General features: G+C 41.1%; 3 protein-coding genes and 1 long non-coding RNA gene across 5 annotated transcripts; 2 read left to right on the forward strand and 2 right to left on the reverse strand.

The window, feature by feature from the left end:
- The first annotated feature begins 863 nt into the window (after positions 1–863).
- On the forward strand, positions 864–7,512 carry atg4b (autophagy related 4B, cysteine peptidase). The gene is made up of 13 exons (XM_068320206.1): positions 864–940; positions 2,805–2,906; positions 3,025–3,096; positions 3,207–3,305; positions 3,466–3,567; positions 3,653–3,725; positions 5,212–5,291; positions 5,650–5,846; positions 5,974–6,052; positions 6,178–6,323; positions 6,536–6,592; positions 6,671–6,764; positions 6,844–7,512. Exons 1-13 carry the CDS (start codon positions 931–933, stop codon positions 6,915–6,917), a joined length of 1,185 nt encoding a protein of 394 aa, XP_068176307.1. The 5' UTR covers positions 864–930; the 3' UTR covers positions 6,918–7,512.
- Positions 7,513–7,628: 116 nt separating this feature from the next.
- On the reverse strand, positions 7,629–10,964 carry dtymk (deoxythymidylate kinase (thymidylate kinase)). Its single transcript, XM_068320207.1, has 5 exons — positions 10,709–10,964; positions 10,480–10,588; positions 9,893–9,983; positions 9,621–9,818; positions 7,629–7,767 (listed from the first exon to the last, which is right to left on the reverse strand). Exons 1-5 carry the CDS (start codon positions 10,905–10,907, stop codon positions 7,657–7,659), a joined length of 708 nt encoding a protein of 235 aa, XP_068176308.1. The 5' UTR covers positions 10,908–10,964; the 3' UTR covers positions 7,629–7,656.
- A 456-nt stretch (positions 10,965–11,420) lies between these two features.
- LOC137599492 (uncharacterized) lies at positions 11,421–19,829 on the forward strand. The gene is made up of 6 exons (XR_011036815.1): positions 11,421–11,510; positions 15,669–16,166; positions 17,206–18,422; positions 18,518–18,673; positions 18,947–19,036; positions 19,296–19,829. It is a non-coding gene; the product is annotated as an uncharacterized lncRNA (long non-coding RNA).
- A 697-nt stretch (positions 19,830–20,526) lies between these two features.
- agxta (alanine--glyoxylate and serine--pyruvate aminotransferase a) lies at positions 20,527–27,192 on the reverse strand. Of its 2 annotated transcripts, XM_068320460.1 has the most exons (11): positions 26,881–27,188; positions 23,531–23,723; positions 22,809–22,873; positions 22,619–22,719; positions 22,465–22,535; positions 22,257–22,341; positions 22,083–22,181; positions 21,918–21,987; positions 21,645–21,740; positions 21,411–21,539; positions 20,527–21,301 (listed from the first exon to the last, which is right to left on the reverse strand). In XM_068320460.1, the coding sequence occupies exons 1-11, from the start codon at positions 27,037–27,039 to the stop codon at positions 21,194–21,196; spliced, it is 1,176 nt and encodes a 391-aa protein (XP_068176561.1). In that variant the 5' UTR covers positions 27,040–27,188; the 3' UTR covers positions 20,527–21,193. The 2 variants fall into 2 exon arrangements, with proteins under 2 accessions (XP_068176561.1, XP_068176562.1); XM_068320461.1 differs by lacking the exons at positions 20,527–21,301; positions 21,411–21,539 and having other exon boundaries at positions 21,690–21,816; positions 26,881–27,192.
- Between the last annotated feature and the right edge of the window lie 550 nt (positions 27,193–27,742).

Genomic DNA, 27,742 nt, shown 5'->3' on the forward strand with positions numbered 1-27,742 from the left:
TCTTGTGGCAAGGTTACAGTCAGTGACCAAACGAACAGCCTTCTTCCTCCAAACGGGAAGGAAACCCTCTTACCGACACCTCGACGGTGGGAGGTGTCGGCTCACCTCCTAGCCACTGCCGAGGCGCCCTTGAGCGAGGCGCCGTCCCCCCTACAAGCTGCTCAATTTGGGGCGCGTTACAGAAGCCGCTGCCCGTCACTCTGCCTCCTGATGTGTGTAGTTTGATGTGTACCTGTATGTACTAACTGCATGGTTACAGGCCCCCTTGTGTGTTGTGTTCAGGAGGCCTGTATACTATACTAACCTGAGTGACAATGTAATTTTCCCTTGCGGGATAAATAAAGTATACTTCTTCTTCTACCCATACATCACTTTTTTTTTTTCATTATGGGCTGTAAGTGTTAACCTAACAGTGCTACTCTCAATGAGAAACAGCTCGAGAAATAAGCATTTTTATTTCAGGTGCCTACAAAGTAAAGAAGTCCTGACTTATTTCTGCAATTACATTTCTTCTAAACTCTGTACAGTGTGAATTTGGTGACTATAAGAATATGTGTAATATTGTACCTGTGAGATTAAGTCTAATTAGATAAACTTTTCTATTACATTTTGAAATTTGGGTTATTGAAATTATTTTTGGTGCGATGTCCTCGACAGGAAATGATTCAGATTCAGCCAATCAGAGGCGGTTTAGGGCGGGCAAAACCTCTGAAGGTCCGGAACAAACGTTGCCAACGGGACAGATACGTCAGCAGTTATTAATTGGCTTGATAAAATGATCTGGACTAGAGTCCTCCCCTCTCAGATCTAATTGGTTATTGTAGGAAATATCCCGCCTCTTTCCAAATTTTAAGTCAGGACTCGCATCCCATTGGTCAAGCGGGTCAGAGTGCAGAGAACAACAAACCAGATAGGGTGAAACACGTCGGGATGGATGCTGGTAAGCTAGATTTTGTGGTAAAATAAACCTTTTTCTTTCCCCGTGGCAAACTTTACTCGCCATACAATAATTATAAAAACTTAACTTGCTATACTTCTCCCGCTCTGTCATTTTCCGATTGTCAACTCTCAGTTCTCTGGTCTCGGCGACGTTAGCCCGCTAAAGTGATGACTAAAGCTAACTGCTAACCAACATTAGCCTGCTGCTCCTGGTAAATGCGGTGGATTCCCCGCTTTGACAGCTTGCTACACAGCCTCGTATCTCCCTGCATGTTGTACAGATGTCACCTCCGTTAATGTAGCGAGTCCTTGTTAAGTTTCATGCTTAACAGTTTGCCTTTTGTCCTTGGATCGATCAACGTTATGCTACGCCCAAGATGAACATCCCAGTGGACGCGTTGTCACCGTGACATGTTATTAGTCTACAGCTGGAATACGGGAGTCTGTCAGCTGTTAAAGGGGTTGTGTGGACTGGCCTGAGGCTCAGGTGTTTTTGAATAATGGTTTTGAGTGATGACGATCAGTCTGTCGGGACAGAACATTCTGATTCAACTGCAGCGTTCCTTCACTATTTAGCTATGAAACTGCAAATTACAGCTTTCTGTTTACAAGCTTAGGAACTGACGGTGTTGAGCCAGTTTGTGAACTTTGAGTTCAAGGTGAGTTAGCAGTTGACTGGGACTTAGATGTTGACGAAAACCGCAAATGTTTAGGCCAATTAAATAGCAGTACAGTATAACCATTTTATACGGTCTCCAATGTGCAGTAGCTGTCCGAATAACAACATTCCGTTTTTATTTATTTTATTGTCTGTCTACGACTGTTTCCCCCAATAATTTTATACCGTTTGAAGTGTTTGTTACTCATGTCTGTATTTTACTTTCACACTTTTTCTTGAAATTTTCAAGAAGTAATAATAAATCTTGGTGAAAGAATGTGTTGTGTACAATTTGGTGAAAATCCAAATAATGAGTCCCACACGTCAAGTAACCTTGAATTATTTTTGAATTAAAGGGGATTATTGGACCTTGTTGGAGGTGTTCAGTCTACTGTATGCCATTGTAGTGTAGTCATTTATTAAAGAGCAACTTCACTGACCAGACATTAAGATCACCGTGCTTCTCGTGAGGAGTGTCACCTGGTCATTGAGAACAGTTGTAAAATGTTGTGTGTTTCTGGAGTTATTTGAAACCTAACAAAGCAACACCAGTGATGGTCAGGGAAGAGACTTTACATTCATGACAGAGAGTCTGACTTAAAATAGTTTTGAATTATTAAGTATGTAAACATTCCCCAGATAGACGAGATTAGAGTACAAGCAGATAAGACTACCCAGTTGGATTTTGAGAAATGTTGGATTCAGGTCAGGATATCATTGGCAGTTCTTTGTCAAATCTGTCATTGATAAGTCTTCCAACAATTAAATCTACAGACATATTCAATTTAAAAATACTAAAGGTAGTTTAGAGTAGATGTGGAGCAATATTCATGAAATATTGAAATTCTTGTCACTTGGTCAATTGATTAACCCTCTTGACACTTACTTTAGATGGTTAGTGGTCAGAACCACAGTGATTAATAATTTGTCCGTTTTAATTTCCAATATAGTTACAGTCTACAATTTAAAGCCTTAGGGTCTTATTTTAGTCACACTGACATTGAGCCACAATACATTTCTTATTCATTTGAGTATACGTATTTAATGAAAATGTCTTAAAAAGAGGAAGACCTCTTTTGACCCAGGATCTTCCTCAGGGTGTGACCGGCCAAGGGGGCTGAACAAGCATATTACATAATAAATATACAATATGTACACTATGTACATGGATGTGTATACTTCAGTTGACTGTGGTCCTCTTTTGCAGCTACGTTGACGTATGACACACTTCGTTTTGGGGAGTTTGAAGACTTTCCTGAGACTCCAGAGCCTGTGTGGATCTTGGGGAAGGAATATAGTGCTCTCACAGGTAAAAGTGGGACTCATAAAGTGTTTATGAGACAGAAGTGAATGTCTAAGTCATAGACAATCAATGTACTAAGTATATCTCTCTGGGCGTGTTATAATATGGCCGTTTCTCCTCACAGAGAAAGATGAGATTTTATTAGATGTCACGTCACGGTTGTGGCTAACATACAGAAAAAACTTCCCACCGATCGGTACGTAAAAAATGTGTTTTAGCAAAACCCAACATGAAGATTTGAGTGATGGAAATTTTGCATTGACTCACAAAGAGGGATCTCATGCATGATTCGTCATTGTGTTTCAGGTGGGACAGGGCCCACGTCAGACACAGGCTGGGGGTGCATGCTGCGGTGTGGCCAGATGATCCTGGGTGAAGCTTTGGTGTGCAGACATTTGGGCAGAGGTAAAAATCTGAAGTATCTCCATTCATTCTCAGTGGATACAGATGCACTTAGATGACACCAGGTTCTATCCCTGTGTGGACTAACAGCTCCTCTCCAGTGAATATAAATGACAATGGGGAACTGGTTTTAAACAGTCTCAATGAGTGTCTCTGTTTTCAGACTGGAGATGGGTCAAAGGCCAGAAAGAAAAAGAAGATTACGTCAGTATACTCAATGCCTTTATTGACAAAAAGGATAGCTATTATTCCATCCATCAGATCGGTAAGCAGAGTGTTAAACCTGTTGAACAGTCTAGGACTCATTCAGATGGGCATCAAAGTTTGTGTTTTGTTCCTAATTGCTGCAGCACAAATGGGTGTTGGAGAGGGAAAGCCTATAGGCCAGTGGTACGGACCCAACACCGTCGCTCAGGTTCTGAAGTGAGTACAGCAGATGCTACAGTTGGTCACCATTTTTATATTTTATCAGAAACCAATGAGCATTATCAATTCTCTGTTCATTATTTTTCACAATTGATAAAATACATTTTGAAAATGTCAGCCTTAGTTTCCCAGAGAGCAAAACGACATTTTCAATTTGCTTGTTGTCATTAAGTATAAAGACTAAAATCCAAAGATATTTAAGTTGGAAGGCCTGTGAATCCAACAGATTTAACTAAACCACAGGATTATTGGTTTGTGTGGTCAATGACTTCTGACTGTTTGTTTTCTTTGAAACAAATAATAGTTAGGTTTGTCTTCTTCAGGTACATGTCATCTGTACACATTGAGCCTCATTCACTAATAAATGCACAGACATGTTTCTTACTCTGCGTACAAGCTCAGCGTATATGCAAAATCACCATCAGATTCATAACACATGCTCACTTGCCAATTTTCTTCTCAACAACTTGTATTGGTGTATGAGAATCATTCTAAAGTGAAAGGATTGTTCCTGCAATTTGCAAATACTACAATCCAAACAACGTCACCAAAAAGGTTTGAAGTTGTGAGAGATGGCCCCAAAAATAAAAAGAAAAAATTTCACAATGGCAGAAAAATTTATGTCACCATTTCAGACATGGGGCCAAGGAAAGCCATATTCTTTCAAAATGTTTCCACTGCAGTGGAAATCGCCCAATAAGCCATTCAAGGAACATGTTTGTGTAGTCTCTAAAAATCCTCTCTCCTCTGAGGGTGCGGTCTGAAGTTGCATCCAGCATGAAAGATGCTTTATTTCACTTATATAATGATATTTGTTTATTGCAAATAAAGTGTTATATTGCAAAATCAAAATGTAATGTATATGAGCAATCGAAAAGTGATCATTGTTATTTAGTGCATTTAGTCAAATCATTATAAATTCTTGGTTTTATGTTTTATCTTTAAGTATTTTATAAATAAATTTAGTTACAATACATTGTCCATCTTGGGTAAAGATTGCTGATCCTTCATTATATTTGCATACGCATGTTCTGATGAGGTTTCTAAATTTGTTAGAGTAAGAACATTGATGAATCAGATTTTTGTGTCAGACTGTCGTACACACGATTTAAACACAAGGTTTTGACTGTGAACTTTTTGTGAATGAGGCCCATTGTGTATTCTTGATATCTGACATATACTGGATATATTTTCTTCTTCTGAAAATACTGTAATTTATAAAAGTTTTTTACATGTCAAATTGTGCATTACCTACTTCCATGTTTGCAGTTTTGATTTGCCTCCTTTCCAGACACATTGCCACCTTCACAAACTCATCAGTGCTTCCACTACGTGATTCTTGTGTTCAGCCATATTCAATGTCTTTTTTGTCCACCAGATAATGATCCAGCATCAAGTGATGAAGGAGAACGGCGGCATCATGCAGACTAGAGAATTAAAGCGCTGTCTGTCCACTTTGTTAAATTTGTTTTTGTGCTTTCAGAAAGCTGGCCGTGTTTGATACGTGGAGCAGATTAGTTGTACATGTGGCGATGGACAACACTGTGGTTATTGAGGAGATCAGTGAGTGCAGCTGTTTGGTGTTTTCCTGTTGTCATGACTTAGAGTAAAAAATTTAAGTGACTTCTGTGTGCTGCAGGGTTAAAGACAGGCCTGCATGAATGTTTTTTGTAATTTTGCAGCATATTACTGTTATTACAGGACAACAGTTCCTTGTAGAAACACATTCAGCTGACAGAATAAAGTTATTTTGCTAACTGTAAGAGAAAATATAAGAATATTTTTTAAAAGCCTGTACAAGTGAAGCTCCTATCAATTGGATGTATGTCTTAAATGACGCTAGTCTTCTCCAAATCAGGTCACGTTGAATCATTATCCATTTCTTTTTTGTCTTTTTGTGTGCGTGTTTTCCTCGCTGCAGAGCGTCTGTGTATGCCCTGGCTGGACGTGGTAGAAGCCCGCTCTGAACCACAGGGGGTGGGCGAGCTCAATGGCTGCCTGGAGGGGGCATGCGCTCTGGCCGAGGAGGAGACTGCTCTATGGAAGCCCCTGATCCTTCTCATTCCCCTCAGGCTGGGCCTGAGCGACATAAATGAGGCCTACATCGAAACCCTAAAGGTGAGGTGCTCCAGGGTGCGTCTGGTTTATTTCATTTATGTTGTTGTTGAAAGTTTCTGAGGAGTGTTTTAGGAGTGCTGTCCCAAGCACTGAGACAAAAATAAAACCTTCTACTCTCGGTTCACAGCAATGCTTCATGCTGCCTCAGTCCTTGGGTGTTATTGGGGGGAAACCCAACAGTGCCCATTACTTCATTGGTTATGTTGGTATGTCTCTTCATGTGGTTGTGAGACTATTAGTCAGCTGAGCATGGTAACTGCCATGCCCACTGTATTAATACTGCTTGAGCTAAGGCAGCAATCTAATGATGGACACACACTCTCCCCCCCAGGAGAAGAGCTCATATATTTAGACCCCCACACCACTCAGCCTGCGGTGGAGCCATGTGCGGATGGCAAAGTCCCTGATGAGACGTACCACTGTCAGCACCCGCCCTGTCGCATGCACATCTGTGAGCTGGACCCGTCCATTGCAGCGGTAGCAGAGACTTATTGATTTCCTCTAGGTCTAGGGGTGTTTATTAGATTCAATATGCACTTCTGTAACAAATGTACAACACAAAACTACGTCTATGACTTATGTCCAGTTTGAAACCGTGCATCTGATGTATCTAAATTTAAAACTCATTGTTGTGAATGTGAGCTGAAAACGTTCTCGGATATCTACAGTTGACTTGTGTTCTCTGCCAGGGTTTCTTCTGTAGAACAGAAGATGAGTTTGATGACTGGTGCATGCGCATCAGAAGGGTAGGTCAGCATCAATGTAGCATCACTTTCCGGTTTCAGACATGCGTACGTGATAACACGAGGGTCTTTCTCCACCAGATGTCCTGCAAGAGAGGAGGCCTGCCCATGTTTGAACTAGTAGACAGTCAGCCTTCTCACATGGTCAGCATGGACGCCATTAACCTAACCCCTGGTGAGTGAACTGTTATACAGAAAAATCAGCTCAGGTAAAATTAATTTCAACTTGTTTTTTTTTTCCTCTCGTTTCACAGATTTCTCAGACTCGGACAGGTTGGAGAGGTTCTTTGATTCAGAAGATGAAGAGTTTGAGATCCTTTCCCTGTGAGGAAAATCTGGACAATGATTTACTGTTGTTGACAGTTGGCGAGCGATTCTCTGCCTCTTCTCTGTATCAGAAGGGAAGTCAGAGCGGACAAACTTTACTGGGAGACCTTGAGCCGGTCCAGCTCCGATGGTGTATTCGGTGTGTGTGTGTGACACACAGCGTTCCTCTCAACAGCCACTGAATGCTCTCTGCACCCTACATTGAGACTGCCTGGTGGAAGCCGTAGCAGGAGCTCAGGATTAACTCTGTATGCACATTTACACATACATGTTTTCATGCAAGTCTTAACACTTTACATGTTGATTCTGAAGTGATATGGTGCCTTTACCCGACTCCATTAGTAAATTTGCCATAAGTTTTATGTTGTACAGAAACGCAACAGTTTTCATGACACCCATGGCATACTAACTCTAACAGCCTGACCAAATGAAGTCAAATCTGCTGAGTTGTATTAACTGTTCATGCAAAATATCCTGACAAGTCTAGAACATATACTGTACACCCCTTCATCTGAATATTATTTATTTAATCAACAATATATAGACAGGTGGAAAACAGTGTAAGAAGATTAACTAAAAATAAAATTGGAATCTGATGGAAGGTTGTTCTATTTGGTTTGATGAATTTGAATGACAAAGCATTTCTCTTCCAGATTCTTCCACACAGTTTTGTGTCAAGTTCAAACATACTGCCAAGCAATTTAGCGACTGTCAAAAGTTTCATGGAGACCGGTCCAGGTTCACTTCCATAGCTTTCCAAGAGGCTGGTTCTCAGTTGTTTTGATGGCATTGAGACTATGGGAGGTGATGTCCTTGTGCACATCTTCAATACTCTGAGAGGCGTTGATTACCTAGAACAAAAAGCTCATATGACAAACTGCTTCCTCTCATCTATTTAAATGACAGATGGGAATGTCTCCCTGGTTCTGTTCTGCTCTGGCCCTGACAGGTGTAATCACACCCAAGGTGTATTGAGGTTCTATTTGAGACTGAAGCACTCAGACTACATTCACTTATGCTTAGCAACACTCTCACCCACATGTCATGAGTTGCCCTGAAAGAATGCCTGAGACATTGTCTGATTTTTCAATTTTATTCAGTGTAATGAAACGTACAGTATTTGCCAAGGTAAGCAGCAGACCTGACTAGAGGGTTAATCCTAAACCAGGGGTGTCACTCATTTCCACCGAGGGCCACATCAGCATAACATCTGTCCTCAAAGGGCCAGATGTAACTTAGAAATGTAACTCAATGTAATGTAAAATAAATGTAACTACTCCTTAATGTTAAATAACTTATTACTTATTCAAGTTACCAACACTGCAGTTGCATAGAAAAAAAATGTGTTTGGATGTTGCTATTATATTTGTCAGGTTATGAAACTTGCATAAATCCTTCAATCAAGGATAAAACTATCCAAGTAAATAAAAATAATATCAAACACAAATTAAGACATTAACTTTGCTCAAAACATTTTTGTCAAACTTAAAATGGGCTTAATTACTACATTGTCGGAAAGATAGTTTTGGTCAAAGCACACTTGACCTATTTCTTTTTAGATACTCTGACCTTTTATGCTCTGGCAGGCCACATAAAATGATGTGGCAGGCCACATTTGGCCCCCGGGGTTTGAGTTTGACATGTGTATCCTACACGAGGAACAAAGGCTCCCACTACCAGAGGAACAATGTGTTGATGTGGACAGACCATAATCTCTATCACTACAGAATGACACAAAATAGTTCAGACAGGCTTCAGGATGAAAAAATAAGCAAACTGAGGAAAACAATATGAGATGCATAACATCAATGTCCTATATTATAATTATAAAATTCACTTTTTGTAGTTAAAAAAAACCCTATCCCCATTCTGTATACAGATGCCAAACATTAGAGAAAATTAAGCACCCTGTTGTTGGCTGCACCTGTCTGAAAATACTTTCTGTGAAGCACTGTTCAGATCACACACACAAGCCACATCCACTTCTGGAAAAGGGTGTGGCCCACCTCATTTTTATTTTATGCCACAGTCTATGACCAGAGGACAGACAGAAGCACAGGCATCCCATAAAATGTGATCAGAGAGGTATTTTAGGTCAGAACCTTCAGACTGATTTTTGGCACTTAGGAATATAATACTGGACCCCAAAAATATGTGAATTTCATTTATTTTTTTAGGGACAAGCATGGGAAACTGAACCTCCTTTAATGATGCAAAAATCATGCAGTTCTGTTGAGTCAGCAGAAACCTGACTCAATGGTTGGAGCCTTTTGTAGATTTAACATTAAACTGTAATCTACTAAGATTTTTCTTTTGTTGGTACCTGCTAATATTTAGCAGGTACAAGATTTTTTAATTACATCAAATGTATGAAAAAAGATATTTTTGACAGTAAACTACAAAATATAGGTCATTTCTGTGTTGTGGAACGTACCCAAAAAAAAATCAGTTTTCTGAGAGTTTGTTTTCAGAAAACCAGTATAAATGCTGGATAATGCAGTGTTTCAGAAATTCGTAATAAGTTGTCTATTAGCTTGATTCTGTCCTTGAGGTTGTCCCAGGGATGTACGTGTTTATATTAATAATGATTGGGGAACTGAGATCAGTTTGCTGAAATGCAGAATAAGCAGAGATGTGAACACCTTGTGATAGACTCACCCTAAATGGATTTTAATGAGCTCTCCAAACCAGATTGGTTTCTCACCTGCCAGTTGACTGAAGGATCCTTCATCAGCTGTTCAAATTTCTGTTGAACCTCTCTTTGGAAAACACCCGTTTCATATCGCTCTTCTCCAAACTGACCCCTGAGAGCAGCCTCAGCTGGACTGAGCTGAAGGAACATAACAAGATCTGGATTTGGCAGTCCCATGTCAGGGTTCTTGCACCACTCCAGGCTGAAACCCTGAAAGTGACATCAGAATGTTCCTCTCACACACGGTCTGATGGGTGCAGTTTGATCACTGAGAGAGGACTCACCGGTTTGGCACTGGTGAAAGCAACGCCCGAGAAGGCGTACCTGTCCACCACCAGTGTGGTGCCTTGCTCCAGCTTCTTCTTCATTAAAGGCCTGAGGTCAGAATCATTTCATTAGACTGCATAAGAAAATCAAACAAGTCAACCAAACAGAGCTACTGACAATAATAGGTTAAAGCTGTTGTATTCCTTTTGTCAACAAATGCCGTGAAAAGATCAAAATCAACCGTGAGATTGTTACAAAATAATTCTGAAGAATTACTTCCCCGTCTCTAGCTTCAAACCTGAGGTCCACTACTTTATTTGTGAGGGCTGGGGAGTGTTTCAGGCATGAGGATCACATATGAGGGACTGACTGTGTGTTCTCGGTATTGTGGATCACCGATTTGTGCTTTAATCACTGGAGCACAACAATGGAGCTGATGGAAGAGAATCATCAGGCTATGTACACACAACACTCACCAGAAACCTCCATTGTTCATTTTGGTCTTTCATGAAACACTAACTTACGGTGTAATATTAATAAATGCATTTTCTGCTACGATGTGTGAAAGTTGTGGTAAATGTCGACACGTCTGTGCTGGTCTTACACCATCTCCCAGCGGTTAGCAGAGAACAGCAGATGCACAGTGTGGTCCTCCAGGTCGCTCTTCTTCTCTAGGTAGGCGCTGATCAGCTGTCCGATCGTGGTGGTCCTGTCTGCACCACAACAACAACAACAGCGCGGCTCGTTTTAATGCAGGGAGGTGACCGTAGACACCTTCAGAAGCCTGATCAGAAAGCAACACTCCTCACGCTAACACTGGCGGGACAACCTACCAGGAAACCTCATCATCTCGGCGGCCCGGCCGCTTCGCTGCAGCGCCTCCACGAGCTTCCTGCACTGCGTGGTTTTACCGGCCTTGTCCACTCCCTCCAGCACGATGAGAGCTCCTCTCCGACTCGCCATGACGGCTGGCAGCCCACGGTCCGCGGAGGAGTCGATACACCCGTACCAAAACGGTGGACTCTGGGTCATTTACCCGCCTTTTCCTCCAGTCTGAAGCAGCAAGTCGTAAACAAACGTAAAATGACGTGTTTCCGGTTTCAGGTGGTGGTGTTTTTTTTGTTTGTTTTTTTCAAAATAACTTTATTGGGCTTGTAAAGCCTAACAGTTTCATGGGATAAACTCCTAAGATTCTAGTTACTAAATAAAGTGAGTTTGTTGTGACTTTTAAAAACGATTCATCGAGTTAGAGGGATAAAAAAAAAATCACAGCTAAAAAAATCACAGCTAAAAAAAATCACAGCTTTTTCTGTATGAAAAAATAAGTCTTATGTGTTTGCATTATAATGAGTGGATAACTTTAAATCGGTTGATAAATTTAATAAGTTGTTCCAACTGTAAATTAATACAATAATTTTAACTCAAAATAATTTTTACTCTGGAGTTTGTGCAGATATTTCTGCCTTAACTCAATATACACTACTGGTAGTTGTAGGCAGTCGGCACAACTTAAAAATCCCATGTCCGTGTTACGTAAGGAGCGGAGTGGGCTGAGCGCGAACAGACCATGAGGCATCGGCACAGAGAAGTGGAACTCTCCAGTGAACACAGCACACATCGGCTCTCTGCGGTCTGGTGAGTAAAACTTGATTCATATTAGTCAGAGCAGCTACTCAGTAGTCAGTATGAGAAATAGTTTTACACAACAGGAGGTGATTTGTGTTGGTCATGCGCTGTAGCTTCTGTGTAAGCTAGCAGTAAACTAGCAGTAACTTATTTGTACTAGTAATTCGGTCTCACCTATGTATTGTTTATTAGGTAACAAGTGTAGATTGGCGTTGGTTAACTTCCTTCGTTTTAAGCGTGTTTAAAATTAGTAATGTTTGAGCAGCAAAAGCCTCATGACTAGGTGACATTTGGGTTATTTTAAACATCCATTACAGAACCACTACAATCCGCATTGACGAGAATACCGTTCTCTTTGTAACAACGAGCGTGTTTTGACCACTGCCCGTTGCATTATAGTTTGTATGAATGTTTTGTTTTGTCTTACATCTTGGAAGAAAAAACGGTCACATCACATGTATTGTTCTTAAGTTGCGAGTTGCAGGCACCATGGCCTTCTGATCGACCAAAGGTGTTCCACAGAAGTGCTAGTTTTCAGAGATGGAGTCGGCGTGTAAAATGTGCAGATTTGAACAGGTCTGCTAACAGCTTGGAAATGCTCCAGGTGGAGAGCTCCCTGTTGTCTTTATTAGGAGTGCTATTGTGTATTTAAGTGTGGTCCCAACCCTTTGGGCCGGACTGCTATCTGTTCGAGGTTTAATTGGTACCAGTGCGCACAGAAAGAATACATAACTTATGTCGTTTTATGTATTATCTGATTCTGAACGTTTTATTTTGGAAAATCACCGGATGCTCTCCACGTCTGTAACTCTTGAAGCACCGTGCGTCCCACGGTCACGTGACTACGTTCTTAAAGGGGCCGCTCCGACAGGAACCCATTCATTACCACCGAATTGAAACTCCCAAGCTAGCAAAACATGCAAAAACACACGAGGACTCTGCTAATAAAGTTGAAACGCATTGGATTGGTGTTTATTATTTATTTAGTCTTCTTTTCCTTTGGGCTTTTCCTTTCAGGGGTCGCCACAGCGAATCAGTTGCCTCCATCTAACCCTGTCTTCTGCATCCTCTTCTCTCACACCAACTACCTTCATGTCCTCTTTCACTACATCCATAAACCTTCTCTTTGGTCTTCTTCTAGGCCTCCTGCCTGGCAGTTCAAAACTCAGCATCCTTCTACCAATATATTCACTATCTCTCCTCTGGACATGTCCAAACCATCTCAGTCTGACCGCTCTGACTTTATCTCCAAAACCTCTAACATGTGCTTAGTAAAAACAAGAAAAAAAATTCATGTTCGTGGTACCACACTCCTCACACCATTGATGATTTAAACCGAGTTTTTGAAGAGGTATGTCAATCCCCTCAGTGCAGGGAAATGAGTGAGGAGGATGATGATACTGAAGGTTCAGTGAGTGAAGATGATGAAATGAAGGAATTACCTAATTTAATAGAAAAACACAGAGCCCACCTGCTGTTTAAATGGGAAAGCATATTCAATGAGTTACCTGGAGAACTGCACTTTATTTAGTCAACAGCTTTAGGTCTTATTTTAAAAGACATTTTACAGACACATTTATAGAAACATAATTGAGGTTGATGTCATCTCAGAGATGGTTGCAGACCTATTTGAGTGCAACCGAATTACATCAAACCGAAGGAGCAATAGTCCTTGTTCTACCTCCTACAAAAGAAGTGAGTATTTCAAGGAGCATTTGAGAATATACTGCAAAGAAAGAAGACAAGTTTCCAGTATGTGCCAATGTTTGTTTTGGAAAAACAAAAGAAATCCTAGATTGGCTCAAACAAGTCTGTGAAACGCTTAGCAGTACTGAAAGTCAATACAATTCATTGCAGGATGGCACACATTTTAAAAAGCTGTCAGAAGATAATCCAGTTACTTCTCTCATTGTGTGTGTGTGGATGATTTTGAAGTGTGTGATTGTTTTGGCACTTCAAGAAAACCCCCCCACAAAATTACTGTTGTGTATTGGGTTTCACCACTGCTTAAGTCATCACTGACATCAATTTACCCAGCTGTTCTCTGATTATATCAAAAAGTTTGGCTGTAGTTTTGTGATGGAACCTCTTGATAAAGGTCTTGCCAGCCTTCAAGAAGAGGGACTTCATATTCCTTTGTTAGACATTCAGGTTAAATGATGAGCCATACAATGAAGTTATGGGAGAGAGTAGTGGAAGCTAGACTAAGGGCAGAAGTGAACATTTGTGAGCAGCAGTATGGTTTCATGCCAAAAAAGAGTACTACAGATGCAGTATTTGCGTTGAGGATGTTGATAGAGAAGTACAGAGAAGGCCAGAGGGAGCTGCATTGTGTTTTTGTAGATCTGGAGAAAGTTTATGACAGGGTGCCCAGAGAGGAACTGTGGTATTGTATGAGGAAGTCTGGAGTGGCAGAGAAGTATGTTAGAGCGGTGCAGGACATGCATGAGGACTGTAAGACAGTGGTGAGGTGTGTGTAGGTGTGACAGAGGAGTTCAAGGTGGAGTTGGGACTGCATCAGGGATCAGCTCTGAGCCCCTTCTTGTTCGCTATGGTGATGGACAGGCTGACAGACGAGGTTAGACAGGAATCTCCATGGACTATGATGTTTGCAGATGACATTGTGATCTGTAGTGAGAGCAGGGAACAGGTGGAGGAGAAGCTAGAGAGGTGGAGGTTTGTCCTGGAAAGGAGAGAAATGAAGGTTAGCCGCAGTAAAACAGAGTACATGTGTGTGAATGAGAGGAACCCAAGTGGAAGAGTGAGGTTACAGGGAGAAGAGATCAAGAAGGTGGAGGATTTTAAGTACTTAGGCTCAACAGTCCAGAGCAATGGAGAGTGTGGAAAAGAGGTGAAGAAGCGTGTACAGGCAGGATGGAACGGATGGAGGAAGGTGTCAGGTGTGATGTGTGATAGAAGAGTTTCAGCTAAAATGAAAGGAAAGGTGTACAAAACTGTGGTGAGACCAGCGATGTTGTTTGGTCTAGAGACAGTGTCACTGAAGAAAAGACAGGAGACAGAGCTGGAGGTAGCAGAGATGAAGATGCTGAGGCTCTCTCTGGGAGTGACCAGGAAGGATAGGATCAGGAATGAGTATATCAGAGGGACAGCACATGTTAGAGGTTTTGGAGATAAAGTCAGAGAGGCCAGACTGAGATGGTTTGGACATGTCCAGAGGAGAGATAGTGAACATATTGGTAGACGGATGTTGAGTTTTGAACTGCCAGGCAGGAGGACTAGAGGAAGACCAAAGAGGAGGTTTATGGATGTAGTGAGGGAAGACATGAAGGTAGTTGGTGTGAGAGAAGAGGATTCAAAGGACAGGGTTAGATGGAGGAAATTGATTCGCTGTGGCGACCCCTGAAGGGAAAAGCCGAAAGGAAAAGAAGAAGAGACATTCAGGTTAAAGGCACTGTCTGTTGTGTTGTTACAGACACCCTTGGTGCCAACATCCTTGGAAAATTTGCAGAGAGCTTCTCAGGAACATCTGCAGGTTCTGTAAGGTAGAAAGCTCCCAGTTCCAGGTAAGGGAAGTCAGAGCTGGTGCATTTCATCCCAGGACAGTATAAGAGCACATGGACCAGTTCAGACACAACAGACAAGTGGGCGTCATTGTTGTGAAGTAAAGAGACCACAGAGTGAAAAGATAAAATATTGTGATGTTTTATCAAGACGAGCTACCTGATTTACCGCACACTGTCTTCCTAGGTATTGTAACTTTCAAGTTAGCTCTTAGTCTAAAAGCTTTTACCAAAAGAAAATATTTCACACTTTATCAACTTAATAAATTGATAAAATTTCCCAGCATGTCATTTGTTCAAATGCCAACCACAGTGTGTTGCAGTGGCACCAGTTACTCCACTATAATGATCTTGACACAATGTTTAGACAGGTTTGTCTTCCAGATTTGGTGGAGTTGATTCAGATTGCTGAACTAAAAATAAATTTAATTCATCTTCTAAGCGTCTGGACTTAAGAGGCGTTCTGCATATCAAAATGGTAAAACAAACCTTTTTCTGTGCATTAGTGTGTAGTGTGACAGAAGTCCGTGTCCCTGACGGAACCTCCTTAAGTGATCAATAAAGTTCTACTGCTACTACTACTACCAACTTTTTCTGCACATTAAGTCTGATTAGTTTCTCTTTTTGATTGTTTTTCTCTCTACAGACATGCCAAGTCTTCAGCTGATATCTGCGACTGACACACAGTATTGCACGTCTGTGCTGAAGTCGATGAATGAACAGCGAAGCCATGGATTATTTTGTGATGTCACCATTATCATACGGGACAAGAAGTTCCGAGCTCACAAAACAGTCTTGTCTGCCTCCAGTGTGTATTTCCAACAGCTCTTCAGTGTCGCTGGACAAGTGATCGAGTTAAACTTCGTCAGAGCAGACATCTTTGAGGAGATTCTCAATTATATTTACAGCTCCAAGATCTGCTGTGTCCGCTCTGACATGCTTGAGGAGCTCATCAGCGCTGGACAGGTTCTGGGAGTCAAATTCATTGCAAACTTGGCTCCATTATTATCGCAAGTTAATGGTCTGTCCGGTCGGGCTAAGGAAACTGAAAACAAAAATGTCGCATCCTCAGAGGTTTTGCCGACCATCGCGGAGTCATTCTCAATATCTGCAGATCAATTCAAGCAGACGAGCAAAGTTACAGGTAATGATGAGGACTCTGACAGTTATGTTGTAAATGGGAAGGTTGAGTCCATTGTCAAATGTTTAAATAGATATTATGTTTAACACATTAGACGCTTGGAAGTCTAAAACACCGGAAGTGTTCAGGTGATTGAGCCAAATGAGCTGTCTGACATCTTCCTTCCTGATGGCAGCATACACTGCGGCTGGGGAGCATATGGTTACCCAGAAACGCTACCTTCATGTATATACGTATACCGTATAGTGGAGTTAAACATATCATTTGTTTGATTTGACCTTCAAGGAAATTTTGGAAAATGTAAAATATAAGAAAGGGTTTTGTCTTATTTAATTAAAAATTTTTATTTTTATTATATATACTGATTATAATCCCCACAGGGAAATTGGTGGCACACTAGTTAGTTTTTTGAATCATGCATATATAAGTGTGTACAGGCCCTGAACACACAAACACACACAGGGGGCCTGTACGCATGCAGAGGAAGTAGAGTGGCGGGCAGCTCCTACGTGGAGCGCCCCAAATGACCAACGTGTAAGGGGGATAGCACCGTGCTCAAAGGCACCTCAGCAGTTCTGGAGGTGAGCTGACACCTACCACTGTCAGCTCACCTCCGGGTGTTGTTTTGGGCAGGAGCGGAATCGAACCGCCGATCTTGAAACAATGGACGACTTGCTCTACCACTGAGCCACTGCCGCCCCGTTATTACTTTGTTTCAATGGGAATCCTTATGAGGATGAAGTTGGCCCCTGTTATGTGCCATAGAAATACAGGATTTAAACATTTACTGTAGTCAGATTAAAACAAGCTCAGATTGCAGGTGTCCAAATGTGACAAAAACAGGAATACAATTTATCTCGTGTAATTTGATAGTTAATAATTACAGATGTAATTCCATGCAAATGGATATTGAAAGTTGATCAAGTCTGCACCCTATCTCTGGTAACTATCAGTGTCAATAATGACTTCTGATACAATGTTCAGTAGAAAAAAAAAAATGTATTGTGTGAATCAAACTAAAAGGATGTATTTCCTCTTACAGTTGCTCCCATAAAGTCTCGTCCAGCCAAACTGAGGGTTATTCTTCAGGACCATGACATTCGCAGACTGGACTTACATCAGGGCCTCCCCAGCACTGTGGGGGAACTGGAATCCGCTGTTGGAGAGAAATTTGGGCTTCGAGGGAAATTCATGTTGCATTACAAAGATTCTGATTTTGGTGAAGAATATTTTAGTCTTACCTCGACAAGTGATGTCAAGGACAAAGACACAATAAAGGTGGTTGAAATTGTGGAACAGCCCACATTTACACTGAACCTTACTGAAGTGAACACTCCCTTTGAAAGTGAAGTGAACCCTTCCTTTGAAAGAGAAGTGAGCACTCCCTTTGGAAGTGAGGTTAGCACTCCCTTTGAAAGAGAAGTGAGCACTCCCTTTGGAAGTGAGATAAGCACTCCCTTTGAAAGAGAAGTGAACACCCTCTTTGGAAGTGAACCAGAAATTTTCCCTTGCAGTGCACCGACATTACTCTCAGACGCTACTTCGACGATCACAGGCCAAAGCAGTTGCTTTTCTAGTTCCCAGGATACACCGAGTCTATTGTCTGATTGTGGGACTCAACGATTAGAACGATGGCCCGCCGAATTTCCCATACCTCGCTTTGGGTATGACACAGAGCTGATGCTCGCCGCGGGAAATGAGGCTCACAAGAACAACGCAGCTCCACTCAATGTCAGTTCAGTCCTTTCTGACATCCTGGAAAGGTTGGCAGAATGCGTTTTTCAGTATGTCGCCTATCCGTCAAGCTCACAGTTGACCAGTGTTGCTAAGGCGTTGATTCAGAAGCACCCTTGCCTTACAGAAGCAGGCTCACACAATGGATGCTATGGATGGCACCAGCGACTGAAATATAAAATGGCAAACTACAGATCAAAACTCAGAGGGCTTGGATGCCCTGAACTTGATGTCAACTCTCTCAGGCAGAAGAGACCACATGACAGAGCAGCTGCAAAGAACGTCAAAAAGCCAAAAAAGTCAGAAGTGAACTTTTTACCCCCTCATCCACCAGGAGAAACGGAGGAAAGTTTGGAAGGTGAAAGACGGGAGCTCCTTCACGAAGTGACAAAGACGAACAACTCGCAGATCATCAGTGAGAAAATGGCAAAGACGTTCTCACTTCGCAGGCAGGAGGTTGTCAATCAGGAGTTGTCCATCAGTGACCTGAAACAAAGATGGCCTGCTCTCTTCAGTGCAGCTCAGGTAAATAATTTTCCCTAAGAGAACGCAGTATGATATTTGGTTCAAGTAAATTTAGTTGATTATCATATTGTGCGTATTTGTTCGTTTTTATTCAGATTAACCAGGAATTCAAACGCATCACCACTGTGAACCTAGAGACGACGTTTTTGGCAAATCTGGACCAATACTCCTTAAAAATTTTATCTTTGCTTTCGTCGAGGGGGGGTGCTGCAAAAATGAGGATTCTGCAATTACAGAACATCCTCCTAAAGGTATGAAGAAATAAAGTTACTTATTAAAGATATTACATTTTTTAACATGATAGTACAAGTGACCAAAACGTAATTTAACATCAATTCTAAGATGGTTTGTCTTCTAAATGTCGAGGAAACATGTCTGATAGTCGTTTATCCCTTAGTCTAAGAAAAATAATATAAAAAAATTAAATTATAGGTGGTATAAATTAGGCCTCACAAACATCATTCTGTCTTAATGTAACCACCAAAAAACGTCATCTTCTTCAACATTCTTTAACTCTTTCACAGGACAGTTCTGTGGAGACAAGGAGAGAAGTTGCTATCCGTGGCTTAATGGCGTGCCTGAGGGAAAAGGAGGAGGACCTCTTTAAACACGAGGTAAATCACATACTTTGGGTTTTTTTCCAGAGCTGTACATGAACGGAGCAGGACAGCTATGCCCCCTTGTGGATCCAGAGTGATGCAACAGCTCTATGGGCAGGAATGAGAAGTTTTTAGGAGAGAACTGTGGTGCTGTGTCATGTGTTCTACAATTAAATCAACAGTGAGCAGTGTGTTTACATGAGTGAACTGTGTAAAAATGTTTCCTCTACAAAAAAAACGACTTGAAACATTTATGCCGATTCTGACCCACCAGGCTGGCGATGAGGATGCCACAGGTCAAGGAATGAAGATCATCACACCAGGTGGCATACCCGCAGCCCACGCCAAGATTGTCTTGAATGGAACCGAGGTCCTAATGGATGTGGTGGATATTCCCAGAGCCTGTGCCCTGCTAATGGGGCTAATATATGCATTCAACCTCAGCTACCCGAAAGAACTAAAATATACTTTTGAAGTATTTCAAAAGATCTTCCTTGAGTTGGATGATCTGAAAGCAAGTCCTAAGGTAATGACATTTAAAATTAAGCTGCTGTGCTAAAAAAATGTCAGGAGTTAAAAAGTAATTTAAGATTATCCTAAATTAAAGTGTTTACCATATGTTGAGTTTAGATATTGATGTCCTCAAATTAAGAGATGTTGCAATACAGTACAGTACAGTGTTTGTAAAGGGTTGTTTAATTGCTGTATATGTTGCGTTCAGAGTTTAGACATGTATCCTCAAATTACTGCAAGAGGAATTGTCTTATTTGTAATGTGTTGTTTACCTAGTCCTTCTGCCTGTAAGTACAGTATACTGCAGAGTTGACACCTCGTTCTGACCAATGCAGGCTATACCTCAAACTGTCACGCTGCCAAAATGTTCACAACTAAATGAGATGCTCACTGTTTGAATTAACGGATCATAAAACTGGAATATCAATGTGTGATATATTCTTGAGTAGAATGAAAGTAAAATTAATGAGTTAGTTTAACTTAAAGTCATTTTAACACAATTAAAATTAAGTTGATTCAAATAAGCTTGTACAGTCCCCCTTGAGGAAGGCAACGAGAGACCTTTCTGAGGAGGCTTAAAAGAGCAGCTTTTGGCTCTGGCTGAGGAGGAGGGACCGGAGCTGGGGAAAGAACAGCTAACCCTAATAACAGCTGCAGGGAAAGACAAGGGGACGTCCCTGCCACTACCCCGCCACCAAGAGACGTTCCAGGGTTAAAGGGGCGAAACGTCAATGAATAGTGGTCCCTGGATGATGATCCTGCAGCTGATCAAGCAGTTGTCCTGTGGGCACCGGAGGAGGTGAGACAAGCAGCAATGCCAAGCAGGAATTTCCACCTACCTGTATACTAACTGGTCTTGTCAAAAGTTTGCCACTGATTTCCCTTCGGGGATTAAGTCAGTGTGTGTGTGTATGTATGTATGTATGTATGTATGTATATATACTGTATATAAAGAGAATTGAAGCTTATGCCTGGCATGAAGAGAAGTGACACTATTCTTACAGAGGGGTCTGTCAATATTTGTTTTTTCTTTATTACCAAAATTGAAGCATTATCTACATTACTATACCACACATTTTCAATAGCCACAACAGAAACAATCATTACATTAAATTAAAAACCTTCATTGCCCATGAAGTAATGTGCACTCTAGGATTGTGCCTGATTTTTTTTTCTGATTCAGGGCCTTTTGCTCTCAGCCATCAGCATTGGTTGATGGCTTTTAAAGATATTTTGTATTGTAAATGATGAAATTCATTACAAATTCTTTAAAAAGTCTTTGCAGTCTTGTATTGAGAAATATTCTTCTAAAATAATTGTATAATTTACCAGTGTGGATTTTGATCGAGTAGTGAACCTCTCCCCATCTTTATTCAGGAAGTCTCCTCCTCTTTGGATTCTCCTTTTATACCAGTTAACTCAAGCTGGAGATTTTCGATGAGGGCATGCTCTTTTTTTGCATTTCACAAGCCACTCAAAACTTTTTCATGTATTGTAACCCTTAATTCTCCAAAAGTACAATAGAATCATAAAGACAGCCTCACAACTAATCTCTGAGCTCCACTGTATGCTATTTTATTTACTATACTACCCACTGTCTCTTTCTGATTACAACAGGGTTAACTTAGTGTTCATTCTACAGCATGTAACAGCATCATGTCAAACTTTGCTTTTGTGGCAGTGTTTCAGTGCATCTTTCAGGGCTGCCAATACCATGTCAACATTTTCCTTGGTACTGTTACATCCCATAAGTCCCACGCGCAGCACCTGAAAAGACCAAAAATATCTGGGAATGAGTCAACACAGGACCAAAGCAACATCTTAATAAGCATAAAGAAAAAGTAATATTTTAATATGTAAACACATCATCTCTTACCAAACCAGCAGATGGCCCTAGACCCCCCGAAATCTCTAAGTCATGTGTTTTCATGATGTATGATTGGATCTCTTTCCAGTCATATCCATGAGGAGCAACTATGGTGGTAACTGCAGGTAGTCTTGCTTTCTATAACAGCCATTAGTTACTTATTAGTTAAGATTTTTCATTGAAACTGTTAATCATTCATTCATTCATTACAATAAAAAAGTACCTTATTGCCTTAAAACTCACTTTTTCTTTGACGAAAAGTTTGAGACCCATGTTCTCGAGGCCAGCATGGAAATACTCTGCAACTTTTCCATGCCTTTCCCATGACTTCTCCAGGCCCTTTGGATGTCCGAGAAGAATCGGAGAAGGGGGTGCTCAATAAATTTGAGGAAAGGCAGCTAATGGTATCTCATATCTAATTGATACAACAGTATTGGAAAAATGGACCTTTGTACAGAACTGTTAAAATGGAGAACCTGATTCAAAATCAATACATTTTGACTGAACATGTCCCACCTCTTCAGCAAAGACTGCCAGACTTTCCCTCAGTGAGTAGAAACCACTGACTGGACCTGTGTGGTGATATCTGTAGAGAAGAAATGGAAATGACGGCACAATGTTCAGAACTGCTACAGGGACACTGATCTAAAGTGTTCATGTAGGCAGAAGGAAATGTCTCACACTCGTGAAGGCTTGCCGTCACATCCCCAATAGCTGGCAAGCCATTTTAAATCCAAGGCGAACGACACAGGTTTTGTTTTCCGGTTGAATATTTTCTGGCTGTGGGCACACCCAACCTTAATTTGCTCCATATAATCTAAACTGTTAACTGTATTTACTGCCTGTATTGCTCACCATGCTCGTTCACTGAAGGATATAGGTGCTGTACCAGGAGGAGCATTCAGAACCTTTTGGGATCCGGTGTACACAATGTCTATGTCTGCACATACAAACACCCACAACATGATCAGGCTTTGGTGTCACCAATCAACTTTACACTGTGAACGGTTTTATAATCAGCTCCAGACAGACTGGGATCACCAATAAAGATTAGATACAAAACCTTGTTGGTCCATGCACAACGGGGCGCTTCCAAAAGATGCTACAGAGTCAACGACAAACAGGCAGTTATACCTGTAGGCACAGTCATAACTGTTATTGGCATTCCTCTTTAGCATAAATGTGAAGATGACAAAGTCATAGATGCTGCATCTTACTTATGACACAGCTGTCCAATACCATCTAAAGGATGTAGGACTCCTGTAGAAGATTCTCCATGTGCAAGGAAGAACATCACTGGCCTGTATTTTGACAAAGCCTGTGAAAAGACAAGTTTCATCATGCAGAATGGGACATTTTGTCGGAACTTATTTAAATGACTTTGGGATTGGAGAGTCGGACAGATACCTGTTCAATTTCTGCATTACTGAAGAAGGCTCCAGGAGGCGCCACAATGGTATTTACTCTGGAACCTGTTTAATGACACATGATAACAATTCATTAGCCTGTTTATCCTGTGATGAGTGGTGGGGCCCTGCGGACTTTTCCAGCTGACTTTGTGCAGGAGGCGGGATACAACCTGGACCTTGCTGGACTAGATAGAAAGATAAAGTCGTCCTCCCTCTTGCATGATTTCAATGGATTAACCTGTTATTATTTCATTCCTTCAGTATGATGAGTACGGACCTCACATACAGTTTTGCTTTTGGAAGTTCTAGTACAGCAAATGAAAGTAAAAAATGCAGTGTTTCCAAAAATCAACATTGCCCAGATCTTTCAGGATAATGTTGATCAATCTATCAAACCATTATATTAAATGTGACCATGCTTTAAAGATTAGACATCATAAGTAATTCCAATGGGGTTGAGTATAAAGTCGAGCGAGAAGGACTAGGCATTGTCAGTTGTGGTATTTCCACATTTCTTGACAAATGCTAATCAACTTATTTATAAAGTTACTCTTACTGTCAAAGTGCTTTACATCATAAGGCATTTTGAAGTGCTTTGACAGAAAGAAAAACCCAACAGAACCCTCCAGAGCAAGCAGAAATGACAGCAGAGGAGAAAAACTCTGGGCAGGACCCAGACTCCTGGACTTATACAGACACATACAAACCCTTCCCCCTCACCCAGCCTCTCTGCTATATCCATGGCTCGTTCTCCCCATAGGCCATTGACTGCAACCAGGACTCCATCTCCAGGCTCCACTGAGTTAACAAAGGCACACTCCATGGCACTGTGGCCAGTGCTGCTCACTGCTAAAGTCATGGGGTTCTGAGTCTGGAAGATGTATTGGATTCCACTTTTGATGTCGTCCATTATCTGACAAAGAAAAAAGGTTGATATAGATGAGAAAGGTCTTCAGGACTATGTTTTTTTCTACGATGTTATCCTTTTGACCTTATTGTATTGTGTGCTAGTCTGTGACCGGTAACTCGAGTTAACTGTCCAATCACAAGCAGACTAGGAATAACAGTGGTTAATTAATCAGTTGTGATTTTAAAGACATCCATCTAAACCATTTTAAAGAATAATTTGCACCAGGGAATCTTATCACTTATATTTTTTAAACATGTTCTTTTTGGCTGACATTTCTTTATGGTCTTATAGATTTCACCCCAATTGTAACCAAGTCCACAATCAAACCATTAATGGTTTAAAGTAAATTGAAATCTTAACATGAAAATTAACTCTGAACCTTTAAACCAGGGGTGTCAAACTCATTTTCATGAAAGGCCACATCAGCATAATGGCTGTCCTCAAAGGGCCAGATGTAAATTATAAATGTAACTAAAAGTAACACAGTCATCTTCAGATTACCACCGCTGTATCCACCGCAGTGGGTCACAGCGAGCCGGAGCCTATCTCGGCAGCATAGGGCGTGAGGCGGGGTACACTCCGGGCACGACGCCAGTGCACCGCGGAGCCACACACAAAGACATACAACCTTGCACACACACACTCATTCCTACGGGCAATTTGGAACGGCCAATCAACCTGAAGCGCATGCTTTTGGAGGTGGGAGGAAGCCGGAGAACCCGAAGAGAACCCACACAGACACGGGGAGAGCATGCGAACTCTGCACAGAGCGGGACTCGAACCCAGGTCCGCTGTGTTGTGAGGTGTGCCGCCCAAATGTAACACAGTGTAACATATAATAAATGTAACTACTCCCTAACATTAAATAACTCTAAATTTATTACTTATTCAAGTTACAAATATTACAGTTGCACAGAAACAAAGTTTTCTTGTTTCTTATAACATAAATCCTCTTAATTTATCAGGTTATGTAACCCACAAAACTCCATCAATCAGGGATCAAACTATCCAAGCAAAATAAAAAATAACATCAAACACAAGTTAGGACATCACCTTTGTTCAAGACTTTTTTGTCAACGTTAAAATGGGTCTAATTACTGCATTGTTGGAAATGTAGCACACTTTTGATCCATTTATTTTTAGACACTCTGAGCTGTTATGCTCGCATGGGCCAAAAAATGATGTGGCGGGCCACATTTGGCACTCGGGCCTTGAGTTTGACACATGTGCTTTAAACAGTCTTTTGAAGCAGGCGTGTCAAAATTTTGTGAACATATCAGAGGGCCAAGAGTCCCTCGGTACGTCATTCAGTACGTCTGGCAAGTCTGGTTTGACAGCAGTAGTAGATGTACATAAAATGTTATGTAGGTGGAAGTTACTTAGTCTTAATCACAAATGCTTTTTGTTCAAGTTCATAACAAAGTCTGTTCAAACAAATATGATGAACCAAAAAAGTTTAAGTTCAACATTTTCTTTGTGAATGTGAATATCTGTGGAAACGTGCTCTTAACCATATGCTGGTAAAAAGACACAAGAGCTGCAGGTGTTGCTGCATCTCTCCAGTCACACTGAAGCTACATCAGCTCCATCAGATGAGGAAGGATCTGATCAGGATTCATAGTGAAGGGAAAGTGGAGTAACAACACGTCCTGTTGACTGCAGCATAATCCCTAAAGTGGTTACTGAATTCACTAGCGAGAGACATGAAATCTGCTGTCTTGTGTTTCATTTGCACACACGTATCACTAACAATGACATCCCACAGAGATGAATGCGTGACAAGTTGTTAGTGACAAGTGTCTCTGGAAAAGGCTGTGATGTGTGAAACTAGTTGGATCACTACACTACACTGCATCTTTCCCTTGAAGGCTTTCATGCAGTACATTCAGATACCTTGTTCTGTTTGTTAAAGCCAAGTCTGCCATTCATTCAGTGTTTGGCAGTTTTTGCAAAGCTAGTCTCTTTACTGTCAAAGACTGACCATTTTCCACATTAATGGAAAAAAATATAACAGTGTGGTTCTCCTGCTGAGACACCTTGAGTTCAGTCGGCACCTTTGTTGAGGAACATACATAAGTGGATGAATGAATTAATTAATTTTATTGTCATTGTACATATAAACAGGGTTCCATGGACAACAAGATGGGGACGATCCTCCTAGGTTTATTTGTATCAAAAGAAAATCATCAGTAACAAAAATAGAGACGGGGCGATTAGGAAAAATATGCACTAAGTAAACCTTATGACTCTAATAAAGAAAAAAATGAAGAACAAATATTCAACAACAAGATGGGTAAAAAAAATGCCTGGAGAATTGTTGCCACCAACATGGTTTTAACTACATCCATTCTGTTTGTACATGTAGACAAGGGTCACACACACATGATGTCACAGCAGTTTTCGTTGCAGGCAAGATGTGTCAAGACCGAAAAGTGCTGTTACAGCCATTCACACGGAAATCTTCACTTTGACTGCCGTTCATAAAAACCAACATTTTTGTCACAGATATATGCTCTATCATGTGGGTGATAACCCTAACTGTCGGAAAAAATATGAACTAAGTGTGGGCTGCGAACACCTACAGATCTCTCTGGACTGACAGCCCTCCCAAGCAGAGGTAGCAGTGTCAGTCTTATGACAGATGACAGACATGTTCTATGATGCTTCCTCCATGAGTTGAGTAAAGAAACGACATTCTAAATCTGTTTTCCGTCTGGTGAGCCAAACATAACATTTAGACATCAGGCACAGGCCAAAAAAACGGGCCAAAAAATCCTACCAGACTGCTTTAGAGCAACAAAGACCAACTTGTCCTCATGATGAAAATATATCCGCCCTACAGTGGTCTAATCTGAATTGTGCCCTCACAAAGGGAGTAATACAAACACACACACACACACACACACACACACACACACACACACACACACACACACACACACACACACACACACACACACACACACACACACACACACACACACACACACACACACTGTGTTTACAAACATTTCATTGAATGCAACAGTTTCAGTGCTGCAGAGCAGGCAATTTATATTGTTTGAGTTTAAACTGCTGTAATTTGACATTTAGTATTTTTAGAGATGAATCTACAAACCGACCATTATCTTAAGTATAATATTTAAACCCTCTGTGTTACCTGAAGTAATTCTGGATGCATGTGTCCAATGACAGGCTTTGCCCCGGCCTCAATGATCCGTGGAGGAACATTCGAAGGTCCCGGTCCAAACATGTGACGCTGTGGAACAGCCAAAGGTTTCTGCAGGCATTTTGGTCTTGGTATGGAGATGGACAACATGATCCAACGATGTGACCTGTGCAGCAAAATCAGAAAACAGTATCGGCAGCTAGAGTGACTGTTGCCCTTCAAAACATTTTCTGATTTTATCTCCCTCCGTCTTCTCCCATTCACTCCTCCTGCTTTCTATACACAGTGAGATGACGAGTCGGTGGGTCGATGTGCCCCAGTTTATAAAAGATAAGGAAGTCGCTGTGCATCCCCTAAACCGTTAATCATTAAAAACGTCTGCGTAACACTCAGGCCTGAAGGTTTCAGTCCCAACTGTTACATAAACATGATTTTTCCCTCATGAGCAGGTTTGCATGTCCAACCTTTTTTTTTTCCACTTGACCTGCCAGTGCAAATGAACTTTTTGGTATAAAATTTAGATCAAATAATTAGAGGCTCAAACCAACTGAAGTTTGTATGAGTCATAGGTTTCACTTAGAATGTCTATCAAGTGAATGAATGTTAAATTCTAATAAAAGATACTTTATAACAGATTTAAGCGTAAGAATGTAAGAATAAAGAAGAAGAAAGTAGTCCATTGTTATTAGCTTGAATTCTTCTCCCTAAAGATTCAGGAGAGGAATCTTTAGGCAGTCACAGTACAGGTTTAGCAAAGAGTGGTTCTTTGTTCATTAAAGAGCTTTCTGGTTCAGAATATCCTACCTACAGGGTGCCGGTGGAAATTGGACTAAAAGGAGAGAAGGAAAATGTG

The sequence above is a fragment of the Antennarius striatus genome, chromosome 7 (assembly GCF_040054535.1).
Source record: "Antennarius striatus isolate MH-2024 chromosome 7, ASM4005453v1, whole genome shotgun sequence".
Taxonomy (NCBI): Eukaryota; Metazoa; Chordata; class Actinopteri; order Lophiiformes; family Antennariidae; genus Antennarius; species Antennarius striatus.